The sequence below is a fragment of the Salvelinus alpinus genome, chromosome 1 (genome assembly GCF_045679555.1).
Source record: "Salvelinus alpinus chromosome 1, SLU_Salpinus.1, whole genome shotgun sequence".
Lineage (NCBI taxonomy): Eukaryota > Metazoa > Chordata > Actinopteri > Salmoniformes > Salmonidae > Salvelinus > Salvelinus alpinus.
The window spans coordinates 19,041,213-19,062,437 of record NC_092086.1 but is presented as its reverse complement, the minus strand read 5'-3'; the positions used below and the strand labels follow the sequence as shown (position 1 = coordinate 19,062,437).

At 46.3% G+C, this 21,225-nt stretch overlaps 2 protein-coding genes across 7 annotated transcripts in view; both read right to left on the bottom strand.

Annotated features, from left to right (window-relative positions):
• LOC139570932 (BAR/IMD domain-containing adapter protein 2-like) overlaps positions 1-3,994 on the bottom strand; it is a 174,740-nt gene extending 170,746 nt beyond the window's left edge. For 3 of the 4 annotated variants that reach the window (XM_071393289.1, XM_071393295.1, XM_071393280.1), the window contains exon 1: positions 3,675-3,994. In XM_071393289.1, coding sequence (XP_071249390.1) covers positions 3,675-3,746 — 72 coding nt within the window. In that variant the 5' untranslated portion in view covers positions 3,747-3,994. The remainder of the gene's footprint in view (positions 1-3,674) is intronic. The other variant, XM_071393304.1, reaches the window with a different exon arrangement.
• A 1,270-nt stretch (positions 3,995-5,264) lies between these two features.
• Positions 5,265-20,880, bottom strand: LOC139570917 (charged multivesicular body protein 6-like). 3 transcript variants are annotated; one of them, XM_071393252.1, is made up of 8 exons: positions 20,632-20,880; positions 20,095-20,204; positions 17,343-17,430; positions 17,083-17,169; positions 16,015-16,080; positions 15,782-15,862; positions 14,695-14,770; positions 5,265-5,959 (listed from the first exon to the last, which is right to left on the bottom strand). In XM_071393252.1, exons 1-8 carry the CDS (start codon positions 20,695-20,697, stop codon positions 5,865-5,867), a joined length of 669 nt encoding a protein of 222 aa, XP_071249353.1. In that variant the 5' UTR covers positions 20,698-20,880; the 3' UTR covers positions 5,265-5,864. The 3 variants fall into 3 exon arrangements, with proteins under 3 accessions (XP_071249353.1, XP_071249361.1, XP_071249367.1); XM_071393260.1 differs by lacking the exon at positions 5,265-5,959 and adding an exon at positions 13,357-13,550 and having other exon boundaries at positions 14,689-14,770; positions 20,632-20,878; XM_071393266.1 differs by lacking the exon at positions 5,265-5,959 and adding an exon at positions 13,357-13,550 and having other exon boundaries at positions 20,632-20,876.
• Between the last annotated feature and the right edge of the window lie 345 nt (positions 20,881-21,225).

The following is a 21,225-nucleotide window of genomic DNA, read 5'->3' as shown; positions in this document are numbered from 1 at the left end:
TCCTTCAGGGTCTCTAAAAGAAACACTTCCCTCCCTCCTTCAGAGTCTCTAAAAGAAACACTTCCCTCCCTCCTTCAGGGTCTCTAAAAGAAACACTTCCCTCCCTCCTTCAGGGTCTCTAAAAGAAACACTTCCCTCCCTCCTTCAGGGTCTCTAAAAGAAACACTTCCCTCCCTCCTTCAGAGTATCTAAAAGAAACACTTCCCTCCCTCCTTCAGGGTCTCTAAAAGAAACACTTCCCTCCCTCCTTCAGGGTCTCTAAAAGAAACACTTCCCTCCCTCCTTCAGGGTCTCTAAAAGAAACACTTCCCTCCCTCCTTCAGAGTCTCTAAAAGAAACACTTCCCTCCCTCCTTCAGGGTCTCTAAAAGAAACACTTCCCTCCCTCCTTCAGGGTCTCTAAAAGAAACACTTCCCTCCCTCCTTCAGAGTCTCTAAAAGAAACACTTCCCTCCCTCCTTCAGGGTCTCTAAAAGAAACACTTCCCTCCCTCCTTCAGGGTCTCTAAAAGAAACACTTCCCTCCCTCCTTCAGGGTCTCTAAAAGAAACACTTCCCTCCCTCCTTCAGGGTCTCTAAAAGAAGCATCTCCCTCTCATCCTCTGGCCTCCTTTCTGACGTCTGACAGATTCCCAAAAGAACAGCAAGAGACCTCAGCTCCCCTCAGCCCTATTCTGGGATCCTACACGTCCTTCTTTCAGAGTAGAACTGTGCCTGGCGAAGGCGAGAGGAGAGGGGAGTCGGAGCACTGCAGTGAACAGGGCAAATGGGTGGTTAGTTGGATGTTGGGGTTTGGGTGGTGTTCAGTAGGGAGAAAACGGTTTGAAGGATTTTGAATTATAGATGGTAGAAACTGAACAATAACCAATAAGAACAAAGATTTGGTTTCTTTTGCCAAACCTTTTTCTACGGTGGGCCCTACTAACACTGCCATGGTCTCTCCACCTTGAAAAGCTGAGAGGAGGACATGGAGGCTGTGTGTGTAGAATCATAGTGATGTGATTCCATGTGTAACAGGAAGTTCTTAGTGCCCTCATAACCAGAGAGTTATGTTAGCATTCCACAACAACCATGCACCAGGTGTTTCATTAAAAAGGTTCATGCCCGGTAGCCAAGCGCTAGGAAGTCAACATGAGCCCTATGGCCAGCCAACATGTGATAGTTGAGACCCTTAGCATATTTTAAAATGGTTACAACTGAACTGAGTGTTTTAGTCCAGGTATTTCTGTAGGCTTATATATGCAGACCCCCCACTACAACAAAATACATTGTTTCAGGTCCAAACCTCCAGGCCCTTCCATATTCTGTAAGCTAGTTCGTTTCCTATAGGCCTAGGGCTCTAGGCTATGCAGTGTAAAAGGAAGGTTCTGTTCCCATCTGAAATCTCAGCCTTCAGGTGTCAACTAGTTCAGGGTTTCCCAAACGTGGTCCTGCCCCCGGTTAACATGTTGTTTTTTGCCCTAGCACTACACAGCGACTCAAATATTCAAAGCTTGATGAAGAGTTGATGATTTGAATCAGCTGTGTAGTGCTAGGGGGAAACAGTGCACCCAGGGGGCCCAGGACACCCCCCTTCTCTGAAACACCGCCTCTCCCCGCTCTCTCTCTCTCCCCCTTCTCTGAAACACCGCCTCTCCCCGCTCTCTCTCTCTCTCCCCTTCTCTGAAACACCACCTCTCCCCGCTCTCTCTCTCCCCTTCTCTGAAACACCGCCTCTCCCCGCTCTCTCTCTCCCCTTCTCTGAAACACCACCTCTCCCCGCTCTCTCTCTCCCCTTCTCTGAAACACCGCCTCTCCCCGCTTCTCTGAAACACCGCCTCTCCCCGCTTCTCTGAAACACCACCTCTCCCCGCTCTCTCTCTCCCCTTCTCTGAAACACCACCTCTCCCCGCTCTTTCTCTCCCCTTCTCTGAAACACCACCTCTCCCCGCTCTTTCTCTCCCCTTCTCTGAAACACCACCTCTCCCCGCTCTCTCTCTCCCCTTCTCTGAAACACCGCCTCTCCCCGCTCTCTCTCTCTGAAACACCGCCTCTCCCCGCTCTCTCTCTCCCCTTCTCTGAAACACCGCCTCTCCCCGCTTCTCTGAAACACCGCCTCTCTGAAACACCGCCTCTCCCCGCTTCTCTGAAACACCACCTCTCCCCGCTCTCTCTCTCCCCTTCTCTGAAACACCACCTCTCCCCGCTCTTTCTCTCCCCTTCTCTGAAACACCACCTCTCCCCGCTCTCTCTCTCCCCTTCTCTGAAACACCGCCTCTCCCCGCTCTTTCTCTCCCCTTCTCTGAAACACCACCTCTCCCCGCTCTTTCTCTCCCCTTCTCTGAAACACCACCTCTCCCCGCTCTCTCTCCCCTTCTCTGAAACACTGCCTCTCCCCACTCTTTCTCTCCCCTTCTCTGAAACACCACCTCTCCCCGCTTCTCTGAACCGCCTCTCCCCGCTCTCTCTCTCCCCTTCTCTGACACCGCCTCTCCCCGCTCTTTCTCTCCGCCCAAGTATGTTAAACTAGTTACATTATTCTTTTGAATTTCTGACTTTGATTTCAAATCAAAATGTATTTATAAAGCCATTTTTACATCAGCAGATGTCACAATGTGCATGTACAGAAACCCAGCTTAAACCCCCAAACAGCAAGTAATGCAGATGTAGAAGCACGGTGGCTAGAATGTAAAGCCCCAGGAGCGACTGAGAAACCCTGAACTAGCTAGTAATACACAGATCTAGCTGTCCTAGTGGATCAGTTGGTCGGCTGTTCTCTTAGGTCATCCATGGAACATGAACGCCTGGAAAGAAGCTCTTCCCAATATGAATCTAAGACAGAGGCTCCAGGATTATTTCTGCTGAACAGGTTTTGTGATGTTGAAATCCCCAGGGCCAATGTTTGAAGTACCTGTTACAACACAGCCTGCTAGCTGCCCTACCTCTACCTCCTCCTCCTTCCTGCCCTGTCAACCAAACACAAATGTGTAGGAATGTCTCCCTCACACACACACACCCTGTTCTAGTGGACACAGTAGGGTGCCAACATGAAATACATTGAAAGAAGTTAATGTGTAATGAATCTATTGATTAAATGTGACTGTGCCACGGTGTGTGTGTCATATGTAGCCGGTCCATTACATGTTCACTATCTCTCACATCAACATAATATGGAGCCTGAACGTATTACAAACATGATCTAGCTATTATGGCAGAAGCATAGCGCAGTATGACATGTCTGAACAGTGGCGTGTAGCCTACATTGTGCGGCTGCGCCGAGGAGCGCTGATTTTCCTGTAGAAATGTAGTCCTACCTGATGACCCACGGGCGGCAACAAAATGAAAGCTACGCGTTGCTATTGACTGTAAAATACATATAATAACTCACAGAATGTCATTAGGGAGGTAGGTCGTAATTTTGAAAAGTACATTTATTCAGAAAAGTAGGCCAATATAATTGAACAGGGAGACTTTCAATAAAGAGCTTCGAATGTTCCCTCGGGAATTCTCTTCGAGTGAATAGAGATTCTAATCGACGTTCAAGATGCGCACCGAATGGTGGGGGGGTGGCAAAAATGCTATTAAATCACTAATAAAAACACATTCCAAAATATTTACATAACTTATATTATGAGTAGGCCTATATCGTCTGTCAATAACCTGTGGCATCAAACTTTTTATAGTTGTAGAAGCTTACCTTGTAGACATTCTCCGTTATGCGGTGAACCTCGTCGGTGCGAGACATCTTGAAATCTTCGGTCAAAACCATAAACAGTATTTTCCTTTAGAGAGAAGTTATCCGAGTGAAATACGCCGAATGGGTAGAGAGAGTAGCCTAAACGAAGAGAAGATGTGATGCGATTGACCGCGAAGGTACGTGTGGCTAAAAGAAAGACAGTAAACGGAAGATTCTCTAGGTCGGTTGCACCCACTCAAATCCCTCTCACGCACTCAATCTCTGCGGTGTTCGCCAAAGCGTCTTGTCACATCGCGGAGCTTTTCCAATTACAAGAGCACCACCCGCCTTCTCTGAAACACCGCCTCTCCCCGCTCTTTCTCCCCCCTTCTCTCTCTGCCCAAATATGTTAAACTAGTTGCATTATTCATTTGAATTTCTGACATTGATTTCAAATAAAATGTATTTATAACGCCAAATGCATTTATAAAGTGCTTACACAGAAACCCAGCCTAAAACCCCAAACAGCAAGCGTTGCAGAAGCACGGTGGCAAGGATTTATTATAGTTCTATAAAGCTTTATATTTCATAAATATATACAGTGCCTATAGAAAGTCTACATCCCCTTGAACTTTTTTCAAATTTTGTTGCATTAAAATGTGGGATTAAAATAGATTTCATGTTTGTTTTTTGATTTCATGTTTGTTTTTTTACTCAATTATAAATGATATGGATTCCCTCTGTGTGAAATAATAGGGCTTGACATGATTTATGATTGACTAACCCTTCCTCTGTCCCCCTTACACACATCTGGAAGTTCCCTCAGTCAAGTATTACATTTCAAGCACAGATTCAACTACAAAGACCAGGGGGCTTTTCGAAAGCCTCAAAGAAGGGCAGTGATTGATTGGTAGATGGGTAACAAATCAGACTTTGGATATCTCTTTAAGCATGGTCAAGCTAATAACTATGCTGTGGATGATGTATTAAACCATCCAGACATCAAAGATGCAGTCCTCCTTTGAGAACTGAGCTGCAGGACAGGAAGAAAACTGCTTAGGGATGTCACCATGCGGCTGTTGGTGATTTTAAAACAGTTACAGAGTTCAGTGGCTGTGATGGAAGACAACTGAGGATGGACCAACAACATTGTAGTGACTCCACAATCCTCAATTGACAGAGTGAAAAGAAGAATACAAAATATACAGGAATACAAATATTCCAGAACATGCATCTTGTATGCAATAAGACACTAAAGTAATACTGCAAAACACATGGCAAATATTTCCATATGTCTGTATTTCATTTTCAATAAATTTACTAAATGTTCTACAAACATGTTTTCACTTTATTATGTTGTATTGTGTGTAGATGGCATTTTATCTAATCAATATGTTTTATTTTTCATTCATCTTTAACATTTTTTTTGTGTAGCTTGCTGAAATAAAACAAAAAAGTATCATTTTTAATCCCACTTGAACACATTGAAATGTGAATAAATCCAAGGGGCTGTAGACTTTCTACAGGGGCTGTATGACTGCATCTACACTTCAAGTGATATAGTGAAATTAAACATCACAAAAATATTTAAAACAAAGAATGATGATTACCTTATTTTTTTTAAAATCACTATCATCATGGAAATATTTGTTACCAAACAAAATCAATAGCCTCACATACCAATCCTACAAATCATGTAACACCAATTCAGACTGTATGAAACTGAACAAAGGCCTGGTGAAGGACACAATTATACTTCCCCTTCTTCTCACAGGGGAAGTATAATTGAAATGGTCAGTTGCTGCTGGAAAATAACACCAGGGAATGTTTTCATGAAGTGTCCTAGAAGTCTCATAATGTGACGTATTCAGTGGAGGACACTGCTGTGTAGAACACACCCACCCTTATGGCTACTAGGTTTTTTACATGGAGAGATGATCCATTCTACAAGGAGCCAGCATAGTTTATGAAGGAAGATGTCCACAACATTACAAGACAACCTTTCACAGGCATGTGAACCAGACTTCCTGTTCCTGATCAGCTAGTCACCAGCAGTAGGAGGTCTGTAGTTCTGGCTTCAGGGAACCAGACTTCCTGTTCCTGATCAGCTAGTCACCAGCAGTAGGAGGTCTGTAGTTCTGGCTTCAGGGAACCAGACTTCCTGTTCCTGATCAGCTAGTCACCAGCAGTAGGAGGTCTGTAGTTCTGGCTTCAGGGCAGCAGCGGTGTGGGCCGAAGCCTTGTGGGTGGAATCCAGTCCACATCTGACTTGGGCTCCAGCCAGCCAGGCAGAGAGCTGTGGTATACTGCTCAGAGAGAGACAGGCAGGCAGAGAGCTGTGGTATACTGCTCAGAGAGAGACAGGCAGGCAGAGCTGTGGTATACTGCTCAGAGAGGGAGACAGGTAGTCAGAGAGCTGTGGTATACTGCTCAGAGAGGGAGACAGGCAGAGAGCTGTGGTATACTGCTCAGAGAGGGAGACATGTAGTCAGAGCTGTGGTATACTGCTCAGAGAGGGAGACAGGTAGTCAGAGCTGTGGTATACTGCTCAGAGAGGGAGACAGGTAGTCAGAGCTGTGGTATACTGCTCAGAGAGGGAGACAGGTAGTCAGAGCTGTGGTATACTGCTCAGAGAGGGAGACAGGTAGTCAGAGCTGTGGTATACTGCTCAGAGAGGGAGACAGGTAGGCAGAGCTGTGGTATACTGCTCAGAGAGGGAGACAGGTAGGCAGAGAGCTGTGGTATACTGCTCAGAGAGGGAGACAGGTAGTCAGAGAGCTGTGGTATACTGCTCAGAGAGGGAGACAGGTAGTCAGAGCTGTGGTATACTGCTCAGAGAGGGAGACAGGTAGTCAGAGCTGTGGTATACTGCTCAGAGAGGGAGACAGGTAGGCAGAGCTGTGGTATACTGCTCAGAGAGGGAGACAGGTAGGCAGAGAGCTGTGGTATACTGCTCAGAGAGGGAGACAGGTAGTCAGAGCTGTGGTATACTGCTCAGAGAGGGAGACAGGTAGTCAGAGCTGTGGTATACTGCTCAGAGAGGGAGACAGGTAGTCAGAGCTGTGGTATACTGCTCAGAGAGAGACAGGCAGGCAGAGAGCTGTGGTATACTGCTCAGAGAGGGACAGGTAGGCAGAGCTGTGGTATACTGCTCAGAGAGGAAGACAGGTAGGCAGAGCTGTGGTATACTGCTCAGAGAGGGAGACAGGTAGTCAGAGCTGTGGTATACTGCTCAGAGAGGGAGACAGGCAGTCAGAGCTGTGGTATACTGCTCAGAGAGGGAGACAGGCAGGCAGAGAGCTGTGGTATACTGCTCAGAGAGGGAGACAGGTAGTCAGAGCTGTGGTATACTGCTCAGAGGAAGACAGGTAGGCAGAGAGCTGTGGTATACTGCTCAGAGAGGGAGACAGGTAGTCAGAGCTGTGGTATACTGCTCAGAGAGGGAGACAGGTAGTCAGAGCTGTGGTATACTGCTCAGAGAGGGAGACAGGTAGGCAGAGCTGTGGTATACTGCTCAGAGAGGGAGACAGGTAGGCAGAGAGCTGTGGTATACTGCTCAGAGAGGGAGACAGGTAGTCAGAGCTGTGGTATACTGCTCAGAGAGGGAGACAGGTAGGCAGAGAGCTGTGGTATACTGCTCAGAGAGGGAGACAGGTAGTCAGAGCTGTGGTATACTGCTCAGAGAGGGAGACAGGTAGGCAGAGAGCTGTGGTATACTGCTCAGAGAGGGAGACAGGTAGTCAGAGCTGTGGTATACTGCTCAGAGAGGGAGACAGGTAGTCAGAGCTGTGGTATACTGCTCAGAGAGGGAGACAGGTAGGCAGAGAGCTGTGGTATACTGCTCAGAGAGGGAGACAGGTAGTCAGAGAGCTGTGGTATACTGCTCAGAGAGGGAGACAGGTAGTCAGAGCTGTGGTATACTGCTCAGAGAGGGAGACAGGTATTCAGCGAGCTGTGGTATACTGCTCAGAGAGGGAGACAGGTATTCAGCGAGCTGTGGTATACTGCTCAGAGAGGGAGACAGGTATTCAGCGAGCTGTGGTATACTGCTCAGAGAGGGAGACAGGTAGTCAGAGCTGTGGTACACTGCTCAGAGAGGGAGACAGGTAGTCAGAGCTGTGGTATACTGCTCAGAGAGGGAGACAGGTAGGCAGCCAGAGAGTGGGAGAGAGATGCCAGTGCCAATACTCCTGTCCTCACCATGACTAGGCTAGTAAGTGGACTGTTGTGGGAACAGTTCTACTAACCCACACAATGACATCATAGCTTCATGTTCCAATGTTTGACTGTCAGACAGGTCCAACATATTGTATCCTCTTTAAATACAGCAACAATACCTTATCTGGTCATGTAAACATGCACTACAATAATGATATACAATCATCTGCATAAACATATTTCAATAGAAAACTTTATTGTACCCTATACCAGGGGTATACAACTCTTACCCTATGAGGTCCAGAGCCAGCTGGTTTTCTGTTCCACCTGATAATTAAATTGTACCCACTTGGGTGTCCCAGGTCTAAGTCAGTCCCTGATTAGAGGGGAACAATGTAAAAAATGCAGTGGAACTGGTTTCAAGGTCCTGAGTTAAGTTTGAGGGCTGTAAACAATAGCATTATGTAAGGTAGGAAACCCATGGGGGCAAACTAATTGTTTTCCATAGCACCGTCCGTGGGTGATATTGTTCACACAGAATGGAGAATTGGTGTTAGCTCATTGTTCATCCAAAGTGTTCTCTTTAGTGTAGTCCTGGCTGTAAACAATGCAGTGGCTTTCTCACCTGGATACAACATCTCACACATCACGGCCCAATCCCAAACTGACCCCTAGAGTGGAGCAATATGGTAATAGCTCCAACTTGCCCTCTGATAGGCTAGGTCAAGGGTAGGCAACCCTGTTCCTGGAGAGTATGGAGAGGTATGCAGTATTTTGCTTTAACCGACCTGGAAGACCAGGTGTGTTGAATTTAGTCAATCACTGATCTGACCAACTGAGCTAATTGATCAGTTCAGCGAATTACTCAAATTCAACACACCTGGTCTTCCAGGTTGGTTTAAAGCACAATCCTGCGACTCTCCAGGAACAGGGCTGCCTACCCCTGACCTAGGGGAAAGTTTCACCATACTGCTTATACCAATCAAATCCTCTCTGAATAGGTTCTAGGGGTTGATTTGGATTGGGCCTCTCTTTTCTTTGCCAATAACACTTACACGTCTCTAAACTGGTTCCGAGAACTCTCTCACTGGTGTCTAGTGCCACCTTGTGGTGAGATTATATACTACAAACTGAATATGGTCTTCAGTGAGCATCTATGAAAAGAGATCATGTTGCTAAAAAACAACCATCAAATATGACTTTAAAATAATTAAAATAGTGTTTCTGATACATGAATAGTAAAATGTGGACATATAGTGTAATTAGTTGTGCTGTGTTTAACTTGTTATTGACCTAGCAGAGTACAATAGGAGATGAGGTGAAAAGACCAAGACACAGAGTTGTCTGTAAGCCACAGATCTGCCTTTTAATTACGGAAAACAATGGTTTTAAAATGACATCTATCTTCGGTTACGTCTAACTTCATTTTTCAGTCGTGTGAATTATAAAGGAATTTGTACAGTGACAACATGCTACCATTCAATCCAAACCATATACTGAGACGGCAATCATTTTCCCTTCAGTGTTTAATTCATCATTAGAAAGAGAGTGACCAGAGGAGACTTCAGCACAAGTGTTCTCCTAGGCCTCGGGGGGTGTGTGTGTCTGCTTGTACACATTTGTTCCTGTTTTTGCTACATATCATATTGTCCAACGTTGGGACAATAAAGTTTTTACGAAGAGGAATGTGTACTTCTGGCGTACCTGCACTCCATTCTATGAGACAGAGAGGGATCAGGGACTGGACAGACCAGCAGAGTGAGTCTGGATGGATTCTGCTCCTCCATGCAGTGAGAGACCAGCATGATGACTAGCTCCATCCACAGCTACTGTTGATGTTGTTGAGTCAGTTGGACTAGCTCCATCCACAGCTACTGTTGTTGTTGTTATTGAGTCAGTTGGACTAGCTCCATCCACAGCTACTGTTGATGTTGTTGTTGAGTCAGTTGGACTAGCTCCATCCACAGCTGCTACTGTTATTGAGTCAGTTGGACTAGCTCCATCCACAGCTACTGATGTTGTTATTGAGTCAGTTGGACTAGCTCCATCCACAGCTACTGTTGATGTTGTTGAGTCAGTTGGACTAGCTCCATCCACAGCTACTGTTGTTGTTGAGTCAGTTGGACTAGCTCCATCCACAGCTACTGATGTTGTTATTGAGTCAGTTGGACTAGCTCCATCCACAGCTACTGTTGATGTTGTTGAGTCAGTTGGACTAGCTCCATTCACAGCTAATGTTGATGTTGAGTTAGTTGGACTAGCTCCATCCACAGCTACTGTTGTTGAGTCAGTTTGACTAGCTCCATCCACAGCTACTGTTGTTGTTGAGTCAGTTGGACTAGCTCCATCCACAGCTACTGTTGTTGAGTCAGTTTGACTAGCTCCATCCACAGCTACTGTTGTTGTTGTTGAGTCAGTTGGACTAGCTCCATCCACAGCTACTGTTGTTGAGTCAGTTGGACTAGCTCCATCCACAGCTACTGTTGTTATTGAGTCAGTTGGACTAGCTCCATCCACAGCTACTGTTGAAGTTGTTGAGTCAGTTGGACTAACTCCATCCACAGCTACTGTTGTTATGAGTCAGTTGGACTAGCTCCATCCACAGCTACTGTTGATGTTGTTGAGTCAGTTGGACTAGCTCCATCCACAGCTACTGTTGTTGTTGAGTCAGTTGGACTAGCTCCATCCACAGCTACTGTTGTTGTTGAGTCAGTTGGACTAGCTCCATCCACAGCTACTGTTGTTGAGTCAGTTGGACTAGCTCCATCCACAGCTACTGTTGTTGAGTCAGTTGGACTAGCTCCATCCACAGCTACTGTTGATGTTGTTGAGTCAGTTGGACTAGCTCCCTCCACAGCTACTGTTGATGTTGTTGAGTTAGTTGGACTAGCTCCATCCACAGCTGCTACTGTTGTTGAGTCAGTTGGACTAGCTCCATCCACAGCTACTGTTAATGTTGTTGAGTCAGTTGGACTAGCTCCCTCCACAGCTACTGTTGATGATGTTGAGTCAGTTGGACTAGCTCCCTCCACAGCTACTGTTGTTGTTATTGAGTCAGTTGGACTAGCTCCATCCACAGCTACTGTTGTTGTTGTTGTTGAGTCAGTTGGACTAGCTCCATCCACAGCTACTGTTGTTGTTGAGTCAGTTGGACTAGCTCCATCCACAGCTACTGTTGTTGTTGTTATTGAGTCAGTTGGACTAGCTCCATCCACAGCTACTGTTGTTGTTGAGTCAGTTGGACTAGCTCCATCCACAGCTACTGTTGTTGAGTCAGTTGGACTAGCTCCATCCACAGCTACTGTTGTTGAGTCAGTTGGACTAGCTCCATCCACAGCTACTGTTGATGTTGTTGAGTCAGTTGGACTAGCTCCCTCCACAGCTACTGTTGATGTTGTTGAGTCAGTTGGACTAGCTCCATCCACAGCTACTGTTGTTGAGTCAGTTGGCCTAGCTCCATCCACAGCTACTGTTGTTGAGTCAGTTGGACTAGCTCCATCCACAGCTACTGTTGTTGTTGTTGAGTCAGTTGGACTAGCTCCATCCACAGCTACTGTTGTTGAGTCAGTTGGACTAGCTCCATCCACAGCTACTGTTGTTATTGAGTCAGTTGGACTAGCTCCATCCACAGCTACTGTTGAAGTTGTTGAGTCAGTTGGACTAACTCCATCCACAGCTACTGTTGTTATGAGTCAGTTGGACTAGCTCCATCCACAGCTACTGTTGATGTTGTTGAGTCAGTTGGACTAGCTCCATCCACAGCTACTGTTGTTGTTGAGTCAGTTGGACTAGCTCCATCCACAGCTACTGTTGTTGTTGAGTCAGTTGGACTAGCTCCATCCACAGCTACTGTTGTTGAGTCAGTTGGACTAGCTCCATCCACAGCTACTGTTGTTGAGTCAGTTGGACTAGCTCCATCCACAGCTACTGTTGATGTTGTTGAGTCAGTTGGACTAGCTCCCTCCACAGCTACTGTTGATGTTGTTGAGTTAGTTGGACTAGCTCCATCCACAGCTGCTACTGTTGTTGAGTCAGTTGGACTAGCTCCATCCACAGCTACTGTTGATGATGTTGAGTCAGTTGGACTAGCTCCCTCCACAGCTACTGTTGTTGTTATTGAGTCAGTTGGACTAGCTCCATCCACAGCTACTGTTGTTGTTGTTGTTGAGTCAGTTGGACTAGCTCCATCCACAGCTACTGTTGTTGTTGAGTCAGTTGGACTAGCTCCATCCACAGCTACTGTTGTTGTTGTTATTGAGTCAGTTGGACTAGCTCCATCCACAGCTACTGTTGTTGTTGAGTCAGTTGGACTAGCTCCATCCACAGCTACTGTTGTTGAGTCAGTTGGACTAGCTCCATCCACAGCTACTGTTGTTGAGTCAGTTGGACTAGCTCCATCCACAGCTACTGTTGATGTTGTTGAGTCAGTTGGACTAGCTCCCTCCACAGCTACTGTTGATGTTGTTGAGTCAGTTGGACTAGCTCCATCCACAGCTACTGTTGTTGAGTTAGTTGGACTAGCTCCATCCACAGCTACTGTTGTTGAGTCAGTTGGACTAGCTCCATCCACAGCTACTGTTGTTGAGTCAGTTGGACTAGCTCCATCCACAGCTACTGTTGATGTTGTTGAGTCAGTTGGACTAGCTCCCTCCACAGCTACTGTGGATGTTGTTGAGTCAGTTGGACTAGCTCCCTCCACAGCTACTGTTGATGATGTTGAGTCAGTTGGACTAGCTCCATCCACAGCTACTGTTGATGTTGTTGAGTCAGTTGGACTAGCTCCATCCACAGCTACTGTTGATGTTGTTGAGTCAGTTGGACTAGCTCCATCCACAGCTACTGTTGTTGTTGTTATTGAGTCAGTTGGACTAGCTCCATCCACAGCTACTGTTGTTGTTATTGAGTCAGTTGGACTAGCTCCATCCACAGCTACTGTTGTTGTTGTTGTTGAGTCAGTTGGACTAGCTCCATCCACAGCTACTGTTGTTGTTATTGAGTCAGTTGGACTAGCTCCATCCACAGCTACTGTTGTTGTTGTTATTGAGTCAGTTGGACTAGCTCCATCCACAGCTACTGTTGTTGTTGAGTCAGTTGGACTAGCTCCATCCACAGCTGCTACTGTTATTGAGTCAGCTGGACTAGCTCCATCCACAGCTGCTACTGTTATTGAGTCAGCTGGACTAGCTCCATCCACAGCTACTGTTGTTGTTGTTATTGAGTCAGTTGGACTAGCTCCATCCACAGCTACTGTTGTTGTTGAGTCAGTTGGACTAGCTCCATCCACAGCTGCTACTGTTATTGAGTCAGCTGGACTAGCTCCATCCACAGCTGCTACTGTTATTGAGTCAGTTGGACTAGCTCCATCCACAGCTACTGTTGTTGTTGTTGTTGAGTCAGTTGGACTAGCTCCATCCACAGCTACTGTTGTTGTTGAGTCAGCTGGACTAGCTCCATCCACAGCTGCTACTGTTATTGAGTCAGTTGGACTAGCTCCATCCACAGCTACTGTTGTTGTTGAGTCAGTTGGACTAGCTCCATCCACAGCTGCTACTGTTATTGAGTCAGTTGGACTAGCTCCATCCACAGCTACTGTTATTGAGTTAGTTGGACTAGCTCCATCCACAGCTGCTACTGTTATTGAGTCAGTTGGACTAGCTCCATCTACTGTTGTTATTGTTGAGTCTTGTCTCTACGCTGCCAGCATCTCTCTGTTCTCCTTGTTCCTGGCTGGTCTTCTCTCTTGAGAACAAAGAAACCATGGTCAGGGACTGTATCTACAATGTGTCTCAGAGTAAGAGTGCTGATCTAGGATCAGGTCCCTCTGTCCATATAATCCTATTAATACATGACCTAAAAAGGCCAAACTGTTCCTAGATCAGCTTTTACTGTGAGACTGTCAATACTTACCATCATAATGATTGAGGTAATGTAACAGGGTAGACAGTACTACTACTACCACCATAATGATTGAGGTAATGTAACAGGGTAGACAGTACTACTACTACTATCATAATGATTGAGGTAATGTAACAGGGTAGACAGTACTACTACTACCATCATAATGATTGAGGTAATGTAACAGGGTAGACAGTACTACTACTACCACCATAATGATTGAGGTAGTGCAACAGGGTAAAGACAGTACTACCATCATAATGATTTAGGTAATGTAACAGGGTAGACAGTACTACTACTACCACCATAATGATTGAGGTAGTGCAACAGGGTAAAGACAGTACTATTACCACCATAATGATTGAGGTAATGTAACAGGGTAAAGACAGTACTACTACTACCACCATAATGATTGAGGTAGTGCAACAGGGTAAAGACAGTACTACTACTACCACCATAATGATTGAGGTAATGTAACAGGGTAAAGACAGTACTACTACTACCACCATAATGATTGAGGTAGTGCAACAGGGTAAAGACAGTACTATTACCACCATAATGATTGAGGTAATGTAACAGGGTAAAGACAGTACTACTACTACCATCATAATGATTGAGGTAATGTAACAGGGTAGACAGTACTACTACTATCATAATGATTGAGGTAGTGTAACAGGGCAGACAGTACTACTACCACCATAATGATTGAGGTAATGTAACAGGGTAAAGACAGTACTACTACTACCACCATAATGATTGAGGTAGTGCAACAGGGTAAAGACAGTACTACTACTACCATCATAATGATTGAGGTAATGTAACAGGGTAGACAGTACTACTACTATCATAATGATTGAGGTAGTGTAACAGGGTAGACAGTACTACTACTACCACCATAATGATTTAGGTAGTGCAACAGGGTAAAGACAGTACTACTACTACCACCATAATAATTGAGGTAATGTAACAGGGTAGACAGTACCGTTACCTGGCTCTGTCTCAGCTGGTTCTGGGACCTCTGGTAGAGGCTCAGTGGGGACCTCTGGAAGTTCTACATCTTCACCCTGCAGCAGTAGAGGGAGACAACGGTTACACAGGTTAAACAGGACTTGATCAGGTCAGGTCAGACCTGGGAAACCAGTTCAAGTGCAATTAACTACCAGGTGGAAAAGAAAACCAGAAGTGTTTTGGTCCTCCATGGCAGGTGTTGTTTCACCACCCTCTTCCTCTTCCTCCTGGTATTATACCCAGAGGAGACTGATGTAGCTCAGTATGATACACACCTGAGTGATCGTCTCCAGTTCAGATAACAGCCAGAGGAGACTGATGTAGCTCAGTATGATACACACCTGAGTGATCGTCTCCAGCTCAGATAACAGCCAGAGGAGACTGATGTAGCTCAGTATGATACACACCTGAGTGATCGTCTCCAGTTCAGATAACAGCCAGAGGAGACTGATGTAGCTCAGTATGATACACACCTGAGTGATCGTCTCCAGCTCAGATAACAGCCAGAGGAGACTGATGTAGCTCAGTATGATACACACCTGAGTGATCGTCTCCAGTTCAGATAACAGCCAGAGGAGACTGATGCAGCTCAGTATGATACACACCTGAGTGATAGCCTCCAGCTCAGATAACAGCCAGAGGAGACTGATGTAGCTCAGTATGATACACACCTGAGTGATAGCCTCCAGCTCAGATAACAGCCAGAGGAGACTGATGTAGCTCAGTATGATACACACCTGAGTGATCGTCTCCAGTTCAGATAACAGCCAGAGGAGACTGATGTAGCTCAGTATGATACACACCTGAGTGATCGTCTCCAGTTCAGGTAACAGCCAGAGGAGACTGATGTAGCTCAGTATGATACACACCTGAGTGATCGTCTCCAGCTCAGATAACAGCCAGAGGAGACTGATGTAGCTCAGTATGATACACACCTGAGTGATCGTCTCCAGCTCAGATAACAGCCAGAGGAGACTGATGTAGCTCAGTATGATACACACCTGAGTGATCGTCTCCAGCTCAGATAACAGCCAGAGGAGACTGATGTAGCTCAGTATGATACACACCTGAGTGATAGCCTCCAGCTCAGATAGCACAGCATCCTCATCCTCCTGAGTCAGGGAGCCTGACAGCATCTCATCTATTTGCTGTAGGATCAACCAGAGCAGAGCATGTCAGCTGGGCAGCAACAGGCAGCAACACACTGAAGACTGAAGAACTTGGGATGGATTAAGAGTTAGGACTGTAAAAAGGGGTATATCAAATTGATTGATGACACCATGGGAACAGAGAATCTCACCCTCTGGTATTCTATAGCATCCTGGGTCTCATCCATGATCCTCTCCACGTCCTCTAGTGACATGGCCTGAGAGGACGAGACAGGGACAATGTCAAGTTAGGAGCAGAAAGTCTTCTAGTTTACTTATTCTGTGTGTGTGTGTGTGTGTGTGTGTGTGTGTGTGTGTGTGTGTGTGTGTGTGTGTGTGTGTGTGTGTGTGTGTGTGTGTGTGTGTGAGAGAGAGAGAGAGATTAAACATTTTCTCTCTTAAAGAGAATAATTCTCTGAGCAGGTTGTGGCCAGACAGACAGACAGACAGACAGACAGACAGACAGACAGACAGACAGACAGACAGACAGACAGACAGACAGACAGACAGACAGACAGACAGACAGACAGAGAGACAGACAGACAGACAGACAGACAGACAGACAGACAGACAGACAGACAGTGTAACCCAGGATACGCAGCAGCAGTCACACCACTAGGCTCGCTGTAGTCAGGGATTTGGAACCTAATCCTTTAATCTTCAAACAATGTGCACAGTGACGCTAGTTAACACACAGTCTGTTTTTCTGGGGTGCAGATCACAAAAAAGAGGTTACATGCCAGTGGAGGGTTGATTCATGAACACTTAGGACACTGAGCTGAACGTCTTACACCTGTGTGAGTGTGTGTGCATGCCTAACCATACGTGAGTGTGTGTGCATGCCTAACCGCACGTGAGTGTGTGTGCATGCCTAACCATACGTGAGTGTGTGTGCATGCCTAACCGCACGTGAGTGTGTGTGCATGCCTAACCGCACGTGAGTGTGTGTGCATGCCTAACCATACGTGAGTGTGTGTGCATGCCTAACCGCACGTGAGTGTGTGTGCATGCCTAACCGCACGTGAGTGTGTGTGCATGCCTAACCGCACGTGAGTGTGTGTGCATGCCTAACCGCACGTGAGTGTGTGTGCATGCCTAACCGCACGTGAGTGTGTGACTGTGAATGTGGGCTTATTCTGTCATGTGATTCATTTGTATTCTGAGGAAGAGCAGATTCCCCCCATAGAAAACCGTGGACTAAGAAGCGAACCATACCCTACCTCATGCATACTCTTCAGACAGTCATTTCCAACCTTCAGCCCCTCAATGACTTTCATCTCGATCTGGACAAACTCAATGTCTTGAACCTGTGAAAACATATCAGTACGTTAAGTAAGATAGCGTTCACCATACAGAACATCCAAGATATACCCAGCCAGGACACCTTTTAGAAGAGAGGTTGGCTGTGCAAAACATTACATCAATGTAGTTACGTTGTATAAAAAGTCCCCATCGGACCCAAGAAGAGCCTCAGCCTCACCATGCGTTCCAGGTTTGATATCTGCTTCTCAGTCTTGTCTAGCAGTTGATCCTGATAACGCTTCTTCTTGAGAAGAACCAGTGCCTTCCTACGGAGTGGAAGAACAACACACTGCACAATAAACCAAGTCCTAACATAACTGTTTATTTTGCTTATCATCAAGCAGCTAGTCATGCATTGATCAGATTCAGTCAGTACACAATTCAAAGGTCAGATTCTGGTGATATACATGCATTGGTGATTTGACTAGACTTGATAAAGCTTCGTAGTCCCAGCTGTTTGCTAGTGTAATGGGACATTTAAGATGAATAACGTTCATATGCAGTTAAGTGGTTTAACACAATGTATTCTACTTTTTCATTCTGTAATACACCGGATTGTATTTGAGCAAGGTTGAATGTTATGGCCAGTTCTACGTGCTGATAGTGTGGGAGCCAGTCTAACGGTGCCAGTTCTATGTGCTGATAGTGTTGGAGCCAGTCTAAAGGTGCCAGTTCTACGTGCTGATAGTGTTGGAGCCAGTCTAACGGTGCCAGTTCTATGTGCTGATAGTGTGGGAGCCAGTCTAACGGTGCCAGTTCTATGTGCTGATAGTGTGGGAGCCAGTCTAACGGTGCCAGTTCTATGTGCTGATAGTGTGGGAGCCAGTCTAACGGTGCCAGTTCTACGTGCTGATAGTGTGGGAGCCAGTCTAACGGTGCCAGTTATACGTGCTGATAGTGTGGGAGCCAGTCTAAAGGTGCCAGTTCTATGTGCTGATAGTGTTGGAGCCAGTCTAAAGGTGCCAGTTCTATGTGCTGATAGTGTGGGAGCCAGTCTAAAGGTGCCAGTTCTATGTGGTGATAGTGTGGGAGCCAGTCTAACGGTGCCAGTTCTATGTGCTGATAGTGTGGGAGCCAGTCTAAAGGTGCCAGTCAGTTCTATGTGCTGATAGTGTGGGAGCCAGTCTAAAGGTGCCAGTTCTATGTGGTGATAGTGTGGGAGCCAGTCTAACAGTGCCAGTTCTATGTGCTGATAGTGTGGGAGCCAGTCTAAAGGTGCCAGTTCTATGTGCTGATAGTGTGGGAGCCAGTCTAAAGGTGCCAGTTCTATGTGCTGATAGTGTGGGAGCCAGTCTAAAGGTGCCAGTTCTACGTGCTGATAGTGTTGGAGCCAGTCCAAAGGTGCCAGTTCTATGAGCTGATAGTGTGGGAGCCAGTCTAACGATGCCAGTTCTACGTGCTGATAGTGTTGGAGCCGGTCTAAAGGTGCCAGTTCTACATGCTGATAGTGTGGGAGCCAGTCTAACGGTGCCAGTTCTACGTGCTGATAGTGTTGGAGCCAGTCTAAAGGTGCCAGTTCTACGTGCTGATAGTGTTGGAGCCAGACTAACGGTGCCAGTTCTATGTGCTGATAGTGTGGGAGCCAGTCTAAAGGTGCCAGTTCTATGTGCTGATAGTGTTGGAGACAGTCTAAAGGTGCCAGTTCTATGTGCTGATAGTGTTGGAGCCAGTCTAAAGGTGCCAGTTCTACGTGCTGATAGTGTTGGAGCCAGTCTAACGGTGCCAGTTCTATGTGCTGATAGTGTTGGAGCCAGTCTAAAGGTGCCAGTTCTACGTGCTGATAGTGTTGGAGCCAGTCTAAAGGTGCCAGTTCTATGTGCTGATAGTGTGGGAGCCAGTCTAAAGGTGCCAGTTCTATGTGCTGATAGTGTGGGAGCCAGTCTAAAGGTGCCAGTTCTATGTGCTGATAGTGTGGGAGCCAGTCTAAAGGTGCCAGTTCTACGTGCTGATAGTGTTGGAGCCAGTCTAACGGTGCCAGTTCTATGTGCTGATAGTGTTGGAGCCAGTCTAAAGGTGCCAGTTCTACGTGCTGATAGTGTGGGAGCCAGTCTAACGGTGCCAGTTCTATGTGCTGATAGTGTGGGAGCCAGTCTAAAGGTGCCAGTTCTACGTGCTGATAGTGTGGGAGCCAGTCTAACGGTGCCAGTTCTATGTGTTGATAGTGTTGGAGCCAGTCTAAAGGTGCCAGTTCTATGTGCTGATAGTGTGGGAGCCAGTCTAAAGGTGCCAGTTCTATGTGCTGATAGTGTTGGAGCCAGTCTAAAGGTGCCAGTTCTACGTGCTGATAGTGTTGGAGCCAGTCTAAAGGTGCCAGTTCTACGTGCTGATAGTGTGGGAGCCAGTCTAACGGTGCCAGTTCTACGTGCTGATAGTGTTGGAGCCAGTCTAATGGTGCCAGTTCTATGTGGTGATAGTGTGGGAGCCAGTCTAACGGTGCCAGTTCTATGTGCTGATAGTGTGGGAGCCAGTCTAAAGGTGCCAGTTCTATGTGCTGATAGTGTGGGAGCCAGTCTAAAGGTGCCAGTTATACGTGCTGATAGTGTGGGAGCCAGTCTAAAGGTGCCAGTTCTATGTGCTGATAGTGTTGGAGCCAGACTAAAGGTGCCAGTTCTGAGGACACTAGTTTGTATTGTTGTAACTGTAGACTGTGTGAGTCACTGCCTTGTCTTATGTCTTAGGTCATGTGTTTAGAGAACATATGTGATTAGAAATGGATGTAAGGGCCTGCTCAGAAACGGCTCGTTATTTTTGCTCTGCTTCTGTGCTGGAGGCGTCTCCCTGTTGCAACGTGTATTAACCCAGTGACTTCAACAACCGCGCCGGTCTTCATTTCACCTGGAAACACCCCATTACAACAAGACAGAACAAACAGATCTGGGACCTGGCTATAGCCTAGATGACGCCTGAACAAGTGAAGTATCCAGTCTCACTCTTTCTTTCCATCCTTCAGCAGCTGCTTGGCCAGACTCCTCTCCTTCTCCAGCTGCAGGGTGACTCTCTTCTGGTAATGCTTCAGTTTATCTCTCTGCTGTTTCAGTTGCTGGAGAGTTGAACATACACAACGGGACAATCAGACACCACCTCAATACACTCTTTTCTGAACATTGTTTACCATGTAGATAGCTAGCTAGCTAATTCTGCCATGAAAATAGTTAGCTGGCTACAGTCCCTAGCTAGTTAGCTATAAAGACCTGTCACACCCTGTCATTTGCAGGCTCAGGCACTGCTGATGCGATCACAACTGGCTAATCTAATAGTTAGCTGGCAACTGTTGATCACTTTGAGACGTCATGTCACAGTTTTAACAACTGTGACTGTCCCATGATCGCGCCTGGGTGTTGATAACTATCTAACGTCAGCTAGCAGGCATTGTTAGTGTGTAGATCAGACAGCTAGCTAACGTTAATCCAGGCCAGCAAGCTAGCTAGCATCCCTACTATTGAAACAGACTAGCAACAACAACTGACCAGAATCGCTCGGTCTTGTTCTGTAACTCGAGAAGGGCGACTCTTTCTCCCGAAAACGTTTCCCATAACGTAGCCACATCCCCGCCACAATCCTCTACTTTGATACAAAAGCTATTTTTTCTTGGGGTAACATGTTTTTGTCATGATGCTTACAAGTCGTTGTTCTTAGCTAACACATTTTGGTAACGTAATTCAAAGCCACATCCTGTCCGGGTTTAGTACGGCATCCGGGACGGGTCCATGTATTCCAATGACGTATGTAAACCCTGGATTGCGCATGCTATGTATTGGCACTGAGAGCCTTTGAAACCACCTGTCGGCTATATTGGCACTCCCCAGTGGTGCACCCGATTAGCCACCAATCGCCCCATTAAAAGATGGAAAAACCTTGCGTAGGAGCAGTCTTCCATAGGACTGAATATAATTCTACAGTATTTCAATTAAATATTTCAAGGACAAATTACATGTATTTAAGTATTTGTTTGTTGTTGTGGGGACACTTTCTAAGTCTTAGAAATAAACGTTATGTTTCACTATATTGGATCGCTCCAATATATTGGTATCCATCCGAGGTGAGGATTTACAGATTTACTC